At 39.6% G+C, this 13,308-nt stretch overlaps 1 protein-coding gene across 1 annotated transcript in view; it reads right to left on the minus strand.

Annotated features, from left to right (window-relative positions):
- Plac8l1 (PLAC8 like 1) overlaps positions 1-13,267 on the minus strand; it is a 30,718-nt gene extending 17,451 nt beyond the window's left edge. Inside the window, exon 1 of the mRNA XM_003477304.4 lies at positions 4,206-13,267. Coding sequence (XP_003477352.2) covers positions 4,206-4,465 — 260 coding nt within the window. The 5' untranslated portion in view covers positions 4,466-13,267. The remainder of the gene's footprint in view (positions 1-4,205) is intronic.
- Positions 13,268-13,308: the final 41 nt, after the last annotated feature.

Here is a 13,308-nt window from a genome sequence, read left to right on the forward strand (position 1 = left end):
AGTTGCCTTATGCTCTCTGCTTTCTGTGGTTTCAGATGAAAAAGACTACTTGAGGTATTTTTGTTTTGTTCTTGAATCAACAGAAGAACACGTAATTAGTTTATTGTACACAGAGTGGGTATAACAAGGTAAGGCAAACTCCCACCCCAACCTCTGGTATTGGGAATTGAACCAGACCTTCACCCTGAGCTGTGTCTTCAAGTATTTTTCAACTTATTGTTTTGAAAGTGTCTTACCACATCTCTAAATTGCCCGGGCTGGGTTCAAACTTGGGACCCTCCTGCCTCAGCCAGGACTACACACATACACCACTACATCAGACTACGAGGTGACCTGACAGGGCTATATCTCAAGGGTTTTGAAGCTTTGTTGAAGACAGATTGACAAGAAATTGGAAACCTAGACTACACTATGGCAGGTAACCCATACTATCACTTAAGTAAATAAGCCAATTCAGAACATGTCTTGATATCAAATGAGAATGCTTTGTTCTCATAGGACCAAAAAGTACACCTCTGGGTTGATTTTCTCTAGAAGGAATGGATACTCCCAGTGTGCCATTCAGAATGAAGGAATTGAGTCCAGGGACTGGGTGTTTCCTTCTCTCTCCGAGGCTCAAAGTTAGGTTCTCTTGAACTGTAATAGTGGGAATGGCTGACGATTTCCATAGGGAAGGGTCAGCGACATTTTACCTCATGGAAGATGTGGGCCAAGGTAGGGTAGAAGGAGCCTCGGATGAGTCCAATGTTGGGCATGCTTCATTATCTCATGTGCCCCTTTTGAGCAGCCTCCGTAAGAATTTGTGCTGTGAAAAAGTAAATTCGCCTCTCATTTCAGACCAAATAAACAGTCAGCAGTGGACGTGGACACCACTGACAGTGACTGTAACGGCCTCCAAGTCTTCCACTGTCTATGTGTGGTGTTGGTGTGGGGAGATGGCAACAGAAATAGGGGATACGATGGAAGGGAAGAGGGTTTGGATAGACCCAAACCAAAGCGCAGGGACACATCAAGAAGACGCTTCACAGAAATGGAAATGCTGCACCAGAGCTTGGGAGACATGTGGGGTTGGTAGTGATCTGTCTAGGACTGGGCAGGAGATCTGAGAGTCGCCTCCAGCCCTTCCATCCATCAGGTGTTACAGATAACACTTAGAGTCTAAGAGCCTCTGTAGACACAAGATGTTGTTGACTCTGAGTAACTGGTTTGAGGATAACATTACACAATGTACATACTATTGTTATCCCCTAAGTATTGTGTTGTGAAATTTTCTCTTTAAACTGAAAAGCTTTTTAAAAAGAGCCTATGTAAGTGAGATTTGCAAAGAGTATTGGCTCCAAAATATAAAAAGTACAAAATGCAAATTAATACTTAAACACAAAAATTTAACAGTTAATTTTATTAATTATCAAATGTAGGACTCACTTATTTTTACTGTACTGGAAAGCAATTTGTAAATCCTCCTGTTTTGCAAAGATTTCCAAGTATTTATGATTGCTAAGAAGTAGCAGCTAGTAATCAAGTGAATTGCATAGCCAAATAATTTCAAAAGCTAATTTATAAATATAAATATGTATTACATATTATATTATACATTATATGTACAGAGAAGGGAAGAATGAGATGGGGGGAGACAGAGACAGAGACCCCAAGTTAATGTTTTCATGTGAGTCACAGCCTACTTCTGTGGACTACTTTTATTCCATACAACTTGTGTAGAAGTCTTAGCCCCCAGTGTGGCTATCCATGGAGCTAAGTCTCTTATTAAATTATTTCAGAGGAGTGAGACACTAGTCCAACGGGACTGGCAGCCTTATAAGAGGAAAGCACAGCTCACTCTCTGCCTTCCCCTCCCCTTCCTTCCCTCCCTCCCTCCCTCCTTCTCTCTGCCTCTCCCCAAGTACACAGAGAAAACAACATGGTCAGTGAGGTGAGCACACTGCAAGCCAGGAAGACAGCGCTCACCAAAACCCAACAACTATGCTGGGACAGTCACCTCAGATATCCCGCCTCCACAACTACAGATAATGAATTTCTCTTATTTTTTTGACTCAGTCTGTAGCCTTTCATTATGGCAGCCCAAGCAACCTAAAACATCTATGAATATTTGTAATAGGCCCCAAGGAAACGCTTTTATACTTGGAATATTTGTTTACCTATATGTGTGGCTTCCTTGAGGCCAGCAGGGCACACGCTGCTCCTCTCTACCTGCCCAGCACCTAGCACACGGTACCTAAAAACCTCGTGGGTACATCATAAACATGCATGCAACGGCTTCCGTGTCTCTTCTGTGGTACAAGTCTTCCTCGTACCTAGTTTCTCTAATCTGTATGATGTTAGCTGCAGCTCTTTCTCTAGTAAAGGCACAACTTCCTGGTGTGCACTGATGAAATAAAAGCAGGGTAGGCGTACAGCTTTCTGCATCCCTGCACAATCCAAGGCTTTTCCTTCTCAATGTCACTCCCTACCCACTGAGAATGTCCATCACTGTGCTGAGAGCTTCTATCAGCTCTCATTTCGGAGAGGAATTTTTTTAGGGCTGAGCACCTGGGTTAGATTTTCTCCTGAAATAAACTATTTACAGTTTGCAGCCCAAAATAGAACTTTTTGCTTCTATCTTAGCATGATGTGCATAACACCTTTTATCACAGCAAGGAAGCCTGTCTTCTATGAATTCCAAATCAAATAATCAAGAGGACCAGCTTTTCCTCGGAGGAAAAAGGGTTTACCTAATATTAAACTCAAAGAGAAGCATATTCTTTCTTTCCTTACTACATTAAATCTTTGATGATTTTTCAATTAAAATGTTTGAGTTTACACATATTAGCTAAGACATTTCAGTTCAAGATTCCTGCTCAGGTGCCATAACTAAAGTAACCACCTCCCGACCCTTCACTGAGCACATCCTAGTCCAGGCACTTAGTAGCCTGTTAAGAACTGAAGGGTGAATCGGGACAGCTACACAGATAAGGCTAAAGTAGCTATTTCAGCCTGCTGGACTGCCTTTTTGTATTTATCCCAGGAAATCTTATGCTACCATGAAAAACAAGAATGGCTTTGGAAACACAAGGTGAAGCTGCTGGCCACAGTACATGCTAGACCAGAGAGTCTGTCCGTTTAGCAAGTTCATTTAGTGGAAAAATCACAAGTTTCAGATTTAGGCACATTAAAATTCAAACATGCCTCGGATCCACTCTAGTTATTTGGTCCTGGAAAACATAAAACTTAGTCATATCCCTCAGCTCTGGTCTCTTCCTGTCCCATCAAACTGGATATAAAACACACTAACTCCTCTTACCGCCACTGAGCGGTAACCAAGACCATACATTTGGCACACAGTCAGCATACAGTCAGTGGCAGATATTATTTTAATCTCTGAACCTGGTACATTCCTTAGGGGATTGTGTATACTTTCCTGAAAACGAAGGAAAAAGGTGATTGGGCCAATTTTGCAGTTGTCATGTGCTAACTCAATACTTTAAAACTTAGCCAGGGTAATCAACCGTGACAGCTTTCCCAGGACTAAAGGGATGGGAAATGTTTAGCGCTAAAACCAGTACCGGCCCAGGCAAGCCAAGAAAGCTGTTAACCCTAATCAACAGTAGTAGGCAGCTTTCACTGGTAGGGAGACAGGGGACAGTCCTAGAAATCCGGCCTCCTCCCTGGTGACCAGTGTCAGGAGATGGGCCCTTGACTCCGTTGGCCTCGTTCTACGCCGTCCTCCTCCTCCCCTAGCAGCTAAGTCCTTCCCCCCTGCATGCCCTCATGTGTCCAGTGCTTCACACTATCTGGAGGGCTCCCCGTCACTCTCTTCTTTAATCAAACTTACAAAACTAGGAATTTATTCTGTCTTCTGCTCGGGTCTCCTGGATTCTTTCACATTCTTAACCAAAGCCAAAACCCTTGAGGAGTTTTGATGTCAAAGGGATGGAAATTATTGGCAGTCACCAGAAATAAAGTTCATTTGATCAGGGTGTAACACTGTAAGCTAAGAACAAAGAGACATCATTTTACCCAGGCCAGTTCTCTCCACCAGCCAAGCGAGGCCAGGAGGAACTAATCAGTTGCCCCCTTCTCAAGTACACATGGGAAAGGTCTGAAATCACTTTCTTTCCAAGCCCAGTTTCCTTTTCCCTAGGACTCAAAAAGAGATCGGCTTGATAATTCAACTAAAGTGCAAAATCTGGAGGAAAATATTATCCTACCTCAAGTTGGAAATAAAACGTTCATCTTCAGATAACATCAGTGAAAACAGCAGAGGTGAGTGTGTTTTGAGTAAGGAAACATCCTCAGAACACTTAGAGAAGTAAGGTCCAAACCAACTCATGGCAAGAAGTGTCTTTTTATCACTTGGCCACCCTCTTCCTTTTGGCAGTAAGATGGCTGATTCTAGACTTAGGGTCAACCTAAAGTGAGATATCTCTTCAAAAGAATGTTGATCTGGTATTCTAGAATCTGAGATCATAGCTGTATAACTCACAGACTCACAGACATTCTATTGCATGAAAGACTTTAAAGTATCTATTTTACCAATCTGAAAAGAAATAATAGAGATACAGAAGACATCTTTAATGAAAAGTCCCTTGGCTTTAAGAGATACTCTTAGTCACATTTGTCACTGAGACATAATACCCAATACCCACAATTTAAGAGGGGAGATTTCTCTTGACTCCGTTTGGAAAAGTTTCAGTCCATAATCAGCTGGCTCCAAGCACCAGTGGCATGGCAGAGATGTGTTTACGTCATGCCAGTCAGAAAACAGAGATGAGCTGAAGCAAAGAGTGAGGGAGATAAACTCTTTCAGGCCATGAACCCAGTGAGCAGGCTCCTCTGACCAGGCTTCACCCAGCATCAGATTTAGCTGTAAATTTACTGATGATCTCCACCCCATGATCATGCCCCCATGATCCAATTGCCTCTCAAAAGCCCCACTTATGAACTCATGAAGGTTTGGGAAATATTCAGGTATCAACAATCACATACCCCTAGTAAACATTTTTTCAGCTAAGTATAACTCACTCGGTCTTCACTTGGAAGTCTCAGAAACTGCAGATTTCTGTCATTCTATGGCTGAGAAGCAGCAGGGGCCTCTCTTAAATCTCTAGACTACATTGGTCCAATTCATCAAGACGGGAAGATTATCATAGCTCACCCAAAACCAGGGACAGGAGGATCTTCCCATCCGTGATCTTCTCCAATTCCAGACAGGAGTCTAAGGCTATTTCAGACTCCTAGAAATCCCTTTCACTTCCATGAACTGACTGTTAATGCCAAGAAAGTAATGCATCTTTCCTGCTCAGCCCAGAAGGATACGAGTGAACTAAGCAGGACTTGGCTGGTAAGAGCCTCCCTACTGTTGTGAAAAGCCACTAACATATGCCTCTAAGACGTGCTTCACAGAGGGATGGACCTCAGAAGCACTGGGAAATGTCTTCAGAGGACCAAACATTAGGCAAAATTGCACACCGAGGGGTAGAATTTGAAATCATAATTCAATGCTACATTAGAAAGACAGTAAGAGCAAACTGCAAACTATAGCAGCAAGATGAGAAGAGTACTGTAACTCCAGTCCTCTAAAGAACAATATAGCTTCTGAACTTCAGAATATTTCCCAACCTAGGATTGCTAGCAAAAGCCTGTAACACTTCCAAATCAAGATTTGTAGGACGCAGTTTCTTAACTGCATTTCCAGAACTGTCACTGCCTTAACGCCATGTTAGGTGAGACGTTCCACATCCACAGAGCATCCCACGGTAAGTACAGTTATGCAGCTTCTTAGCACCCTATGCAAGTGCTCACCAGTGCCTGCACATGTAAGTACTCTACACTGTGCTGAGTAATTGTCATACATGAAAATTCAAGTTACACGAATAACAAGATGACAACCAAATTTTTTTTAAAAAACCAGATTTACAGTACATTTCCCTTGAAGAGTGAACAACCATTGTACATGTAAGCTATGATTCAATATTTTATGATTTTCATTGGTATCCAACTTTCCTAATCAAACACTTACTATATAAAGTGACTCACCCACATACCACATAACTAATTCTCACTTTTAAAAAAGAATGAAAAATATAGTTCAGTACAGAAGAATACTACTTATGAAAAAAGAAACGACAGCATATGAAAATCATTTTGCGGGACTGGAGATTTAGCTCAGCGGCATAAGTGCCTGCCTTGCAAGCAGGCAGTTGTGAGTTTGATCCCTGGTACCGATAAAAAGGAAAAAGACAAAAAAAAAAAATCATTTTGCATAGCCCCCAACAAATTATTTACTAGGAAAGTATCTTCAACAGGTACTAAACTGTTAGGTAAAAACGATTGGGAGCAGAATATTCTTAAGGTGTCAAAGTATCACTCCATCTATTTCTAATTGCAAAAGAAAATATATATATGTAAAACTCTGGAGAGATACAGAAGCACTCAAAGTGTATCTTTTCAACAGAAAGTTCCAAAGTGCTTTTTTTTTAAAAGAGAAAAAAAGTAACTGCAATAGAAGCTATTGAAGAAGTTTTAACAAAAGCATCTTTATAACAGAACATCTTGGAAGAGATCAAAATATATCCTTAATATAGGCAACTTTGCGACTTAGCAAAATTAGTGTCACTTCGAGGGGAACAAACTAAGATTATAAACCACTTATATGACCCAATGGAAGTAATGTTTCACCTAAACTTCAGTAACTCTCTAGACCATGCTAACAAATAAAAACATGATTTGAGCCACATATACAATCTTAAATTTCCTATAAATCACATTAAACAAAGAAGTACAAAGAAGTGATTAATTTCATATTTATGAGGGTTGGGGATTTAGCTCAGCGGCATAAGCACTTGCCTTGCAAGCAGGCGGTAGTGGGTTCGATCCCCGGTACCAATTTAAAAAAAAAATTTCATATTTATTTAACGCAACATATTTTTTCCTCTTTTCTTTTTTTTCCCACTTTATTTAAAGGAAAAAAGGAGAAAAACAACAACAAAATTTCAAAGCATGTCAGGGACCAACAACAGTACATACACTGTGCATTGTCATCCACCCAATATATTTAAAAGAATACTATTTTGGCATATAATCAACATTTTAAAATTATTATTATTTTAATTCTTTTTGATACTAAGCCTTTGGAATCCAGAATATAGAGCAAGCACGCCTCAATTCAGACTAGCCAAATTTCAAGTCGATAAATGGGGCTGGGGGCTGAAGTGCTGGACAGCACAGCTCGGGACTTAGTACCAAGTACAGAAATACAACAGATAGAGGAACACACTACCACCTACTGCTGCTTCAGCCCCTTGGGAGCAGACATTAAGAAGAGACCAGGCATGGGGGATCACGCCTGTGATCTCTGCATTTGGGAGGATGAATCAGGAAGGTCCCGAGCTCTTGGGCTACACAGGGAATTTCAGGCTCAATACATTAATTCTTTGCTTATCAAGTGTGCTGCAATCAGCTGGGAATACAGGAAACAGTGCCGTAATTCGGTGAGCTGACCTCAGTACACAGAACCACGAGCAGCCACTTTCATCCCCTGCCCCGTTTCCTTCTGCAGCCTCCTCGCCGCTCCTTCCGCACAGCAGCCGCACAGCGCAACGCCCTGTCCTGCTGCCCTGTCCTGCTGCCCTGTCCTGCTGCCCTGTGCTTGCCCTTCCCTCCTCCTCAAACGCTTTTGCCCATCTACTAACATGACTACGCTTTTGCATTTAATCTTAGACCAATAAGCCAACTGATAGAAACTTGCTCTGAAAATACTCCTCCACAAATGCAAAGCCACTTATTGTAAGGTTGTACACTACACAATCTAGAAAAAGTCTATAAAATACCAAGAAGTTAGAAGTTAGAAGGCCCAGCCACAGGAGACTGGATTAGTAGGTTATGGTACACCTATCCAACAGTGTGATGTAGGGGACTGGAGAGAAGAGGGGAAGAGACGGGAAGGGGAGAAAGAAAGATCTCTGCAAATCAGAATAGAAAACATCCACACTATGTTGTTAACTTTAAAAAAGTATAAAATAATTTTATATATAATTCTATTCACAGCTATTGCATAAGAAAAACTTAAAGAATGTATAAATTACTTGACCTTTTATTTGGTAAAAAAAAATATGTAAATGGAAAATATAACCCAGAAATTAATTATAATATTTAGCTACTGAGAGAGTGGGAAGCAGTTCATGAAATACAAATTCTCTGAATGGATATGGTTTTACCTTTTGAACTATGTATTTTGCTCATTCAAAAAACACTTTTTTTAAAAAAAAAAAAGCAAACTGTAAAACTGAATATAAAAAGAAACAATAAGCTTATATTGAAATCACATACAAATAATTTAAGAAATATTTTAGAAGGCTTTTATGAAAAAATCAATTCAAGAAATATTTGACTATAGTGTTCTGTCCGTATCCCTCAGTGAAATGTTTTAAGGATACAATAACTAAAAACAAAAACCCTACAAAACAAAAATGTGAGCTCTATTTAGATTTGTTAATGGTAGTATTAGAATGGTAATTCTGAAATTACTAATAGACCAACTGAGTAAATACAGTGAGGTTCTTTGGAACGAGAATTCTGTGTAGAAAGGGGAGAAGACAAAAACAAAAAATTACGTGGTTTAAGGTAAAACTACAACTTAAAAACACACATATGTATTAGCTCTATCAATTGGTACATATATTTCTTATCTCCATCCATTGGGAAGGCTTAAAAAAGCAATGTTTTTGATAGCAATAAGCATGTAAAACACTTGGATCTTGGTTTCTTAATATATTCTTTATTAAAATGAAGTAGAGTTCCTTGAAAAGATCGATAGCACTTCTGGGACAGAATAACACCAAGCGAGCCAGGTGTTAAGAAAGCAATGCTCCATGTTTGATTGGGAGATAACTAAAGGACTCAGGCGCCAGTCTGAACGGGGTCCCTACTGATTGATTTAGGAAAATGTGAGCATTCAAAGAAATGGCTACTCATTACAGCATCCACAGAAAATAAAAACAAAAGCACACACCAGTCCATAGTTATTTGAAAAGGACGAAGAAAACTCTGATTTATAGAATCCTCTTGTAGAGAATGATACCTAATACAGGTAGAAGAAATGATAACCACGTTTAAGAACTCATCATATTACAACCACCAATAAAATTAGGACAGATTACCCACAAATGTCACCACTTGGTAAAAGCTTGGTAGGGAACAGGTGTCAGTTCATCTAGGCTGTGGTAACAAAGAATCTTAGAATGGTAATTTATAAACAGAAATTTACGGCACAGTTCTGGAGGCTGTAAAATCCAAAATCAAAGTGATGGTGAAGATCATAGAGGATAGTATCCTTATGTGTCCTCACATGGAGAAAGGCAGAAGAGCTCCCAAAGCCCCTTCACAAGACATGAACCTCATTCATGAGGCAGCCGCTGTCATGACATAAGTCTTCCTTGTAAATGCCCTACTTCCTAATACCAATCATCTAGGGAGTTAATTTCAACATACGAGGAGAGAAGGGCAACAAGCATTCAAGACTAAATATGCAGATAGTACCTCAGTGGAAGAACGCACAGACATTTTAACTAGGTGATCTAAGTACCACCAATGATGGAACACAACTACAATATATTAATGCTCATATGAAGTAGTACAAATTACACATATAGTACTCTTCTCAAGACAATTTTAGCTGGGCAGAGGAGGTTCATATCTGTAATCCTCATAGGAAGCTGAAGCAGGAGGATAACCATGAGTTTGAAGCCAGCCTGGGCTACATGGTGAGTTCAAGAACAGCCTGCACTGCAAAGCAAGACCTTGTCTCAAAAAACAGCAACAAAATGACCTAAACATTCTAAGCATGAGAAAACAAACAAAACTAGACAGAGGGATCCAATGACAAATGGGTTAATCTTTAAAACGGTCTCTGTCACCAAAAAAACCTGATAAATAAAAAAGGTTTCTGTCATCGAAGAGAAACTCTCTTAGTTTAAAGGATATCAACAGATCACCAAATGAAATGTTTTATTTTTGACCAGATCTTAAGGGGTTTAAAAATAAAATGCAACTTTCTTATATAGTCAAAACTAGTCTGAAATAAAAAGTCTGAGAAATACATATTCAGAGGCAGACAAAGCAAATGTGGCAAAATCTCAGTTCGGAAATCTACGTGACAGGTATATGAATGCTTACTCAATTTTTCCGTAGGCTTTATGTTCGCCAAAATAAAGTAATAAAATAAAGCTACAGAAGACTACAAGTAAAAGGATGTAAAATATATTTCACATTAACAATAACCAAGAGAAAATTAGGCTATTAAATTAATGTTACAAAAAGCAGCCATTTGGTCAACAAGTAAAACAATAAAAGAGGAAAATTTTCAGGAAAAAAATCAACTTACCAAAATTTATATGACACAATCTCAATTTAGATTGCACCTATGAACACAGTCTCAAAAGAAATAAAAAGCAATCAGAACTGTAAGAAGATATAAGGGAATCCACGGCCACAAAGGATTTTAGTACAACTCTCAAAACAGAAAATATAAAAACAGAAAACAAAGCAGTAGGGCTATCTATGGGTTTGAACAACTGTCTGCCACTCTCACACCGACTGGGTACACATAGTGTTGTAGACTACACATTCTTTTTAAACTCAAACTGAACATTTACAAAACCTGACCCGTCAGGTGTGGTGGCGCATTCCGATAATCCCAGCACCCTGGGAGGCGGAGGCAGAGGTTCGCCTAGCCAGGGCAATTTAGCAAGACTGTCTCAAAAAAGAAAAACAAACATTTTTTTAAAAGCTGAATGTAGTTCAGTGGGAAGGCCCTAGACTCAATTCCAAGTACAGCAGCGGAGGCAAAAGTACACACCGAGTCACAATGCCTGGTAGAAAAGGTCTGGCCTGGCTTCTGCTGGGCTGACATTATGCTATTTCTTGACTAATGACTACACAGATGTTTGTTTTTCTAACAAATTTTGAGGGAGTAGGATGGGGCATATAATAGACAATACTGTTCATTTTCTGCACGTGTACATTATACTCACGTTGAAAGAGGAGGTAAATACTTTGGGAACGCACTAACATGCTATCAGTACAACAGGCCCAATGCAGCCTGTTTCTCCTCGAGCACCATCACAAACTGCTGATGCTGTAGCTGAGCATCGCTTATGCTTAGACACCTCCTTGTACAAAACTTACCTTCAAACAAGAGAAGCATGTTTAGCCTCACAACAAGCTCATCTGAGACACACAGGTGGAATCGAGACAAAGCCAACACAGTCATGATTTTCCTTTTTTTTTTTTTTTTTAAGAAGAAGAAGGAGGAGGAGAAGGAGGAGGAGGAGAAGGAGAAGGAGAAGGAGAAGAAAAAGAAGAAGAAGAAGAAGAAGAAGAAGAAGAAGAAGAAGAAGAAGAGCACAGAGAGGGAGCACACACAGTTTAGTGCCTAAGGTAAACATGGAGCCTTGTGTTTAGGTCCTGGGAAGCATTATTTGACTTAGCAAACAATTAAGGTTGTTCAGAATGAACAGCAACAAAGGAGTGAACCAGAAGAATATAAACAAAGACACAGCTGCTCATCAATCCCGGAACCATCAAACACAAACAAACAAAGTCACCCCAAGCCGGGCATGATGGCACACAACTGTAATCTCAGCACTTGGGAAGGTGAGACAAGAGGATCTAGTGAGTTAAAGCACAGCCTGAACTACTTAGCAAGACCCTGTCTCAAGAAAAAAAGAAAAGAAAAAACAGTTGCCCAGATACAAACAGCATAATTAAGACATACAGCAATCTTAGGACAACATATGCTCATATATTATTCCCATCATTATTTATCAGTCACGTTTACTGAAGACTTGCTACTTCCCAGGCATCATGCCATATATACGCTATTCCTAGATTACACCTAAACATCTCCCAACCTACAAAGCAGGTACCACTATTAGTTTCCCATTATAGTTGGAGCCAAGGCTGAGTAAGACCCAAGACCACAACGTAGCCAATCACAGAGCTGGCAGCCTGAGGCAACCACAATACTCAACTTCTGAGCATGTGGTCCACCGTGCCAGCCACTCCCCAGCCTGAGCAGATACACAGGGAACTGCACTTCATGGTTTCTAAGGGATCCTTCAGCTTAAAACTATGATTTGTGTCACTAGACCTTTGATAAAACACTCAACCAGACCGTGTAATGCTGCATTGCAGAATAAAAAAGGAAGCGGCAGAAACCTGTTCGCAGGACCTCCGGAGTTAGAATTCAGATGCCTTAGGGTTATCAAAACTGGTGTTTCCCTATTTGAACTCATAAGAACAGAAACATTTCCTTCTCTGCTGATCAATACCTTACATTTTTTTCCTATCAAGACAGAGGCATAATTATGAAAAGGTCTTTTAGATAGAGTAAAAGAGTTAAGTTTATAATACAGTCAGCAAGTTCTTTAAACAGACTTGAAATGAATTTGTGAAACAGAGATTCCCTAGGAACAGATTTCCTAGCTGCCTACATTTAATGTAGATAAACTAATTATAAACTATTAATATTAGCTTTGAAAAACAATTAGTTAATTAAATATATTAAAGTTTTAAAGTCTTGGGGCTGGGGATTTAGCTCAGCGGCATAAGCGCCTAACTTGTAAGCAGGCAGTCATGAGTTCGATCCCTGGTACCAATAAAAAAGCAAAAGACAAAAAAAAAAAAAAATTAAAGTTTTAAAGTCTTATGAAATATAGTATGTATATATTCTTTATACAAAATATTTAGTGGGCCAGAGATTTAGCTCAGTGGCATAAGTACCTGCCTGGCAAATGTGAAGGCATGAGTTCAGTCCCCCGATACCAAACCAAACAAAATAAAATATTTAGTGATTATAGTTAAGTTAAGATATTCTGATTTGTTCTTTTATATCATCATAAGAGCTCCCTTATTGTCAGGCATGGTGGGACATGCCTGTAATTTCAGTACTTGGGAGGCTGTGACAGGAGGATCGCTGTGAGACTGAGGCCAGTCTAGCATACATAGTAAGTTCACAGCTGGTCTGAATTACACGGTGGGACTCTGTCTCAAAAAAAAGATAAGTGTTGAGGAAATAGCTCAGTGGCACAGTGCCCACCTGGCAAGCATGAAGTCCTGAGTTCAATTCCTAGGACAAAAAAAAAAAAAAAAAAAAAATCCTTTATTTAAAAAAATAGAACTAGTTGTCTACTTTACTATTTTTAAGTAAGAAATATAGCTAATACCTTAATGTAAAAAGCTGTGAGGCACTTCCTAGCCTTCATATACAGCACATCTCATTAAAAAAGTAGACTAGTACTTTTGTGTTGAAAA

The sequence above is a fragment of the Cavia porcellus genome, unplaced genomic scaffold, assembly GCF_034190915.1.
Source record: "Cavia porcellus strain 051 isolate PalLab524CR breed Dunkin Hartley unplaced genomic scaffold, mCavPor4.1 scaffold_21, whole genome shotgun sequence".
Classification (NCBI taxonomy): Eukaryota; Metazoa; Chordata; class Mammalia; order Rodentia; family Caviidae; genus Cavia; species Cavia porcellus.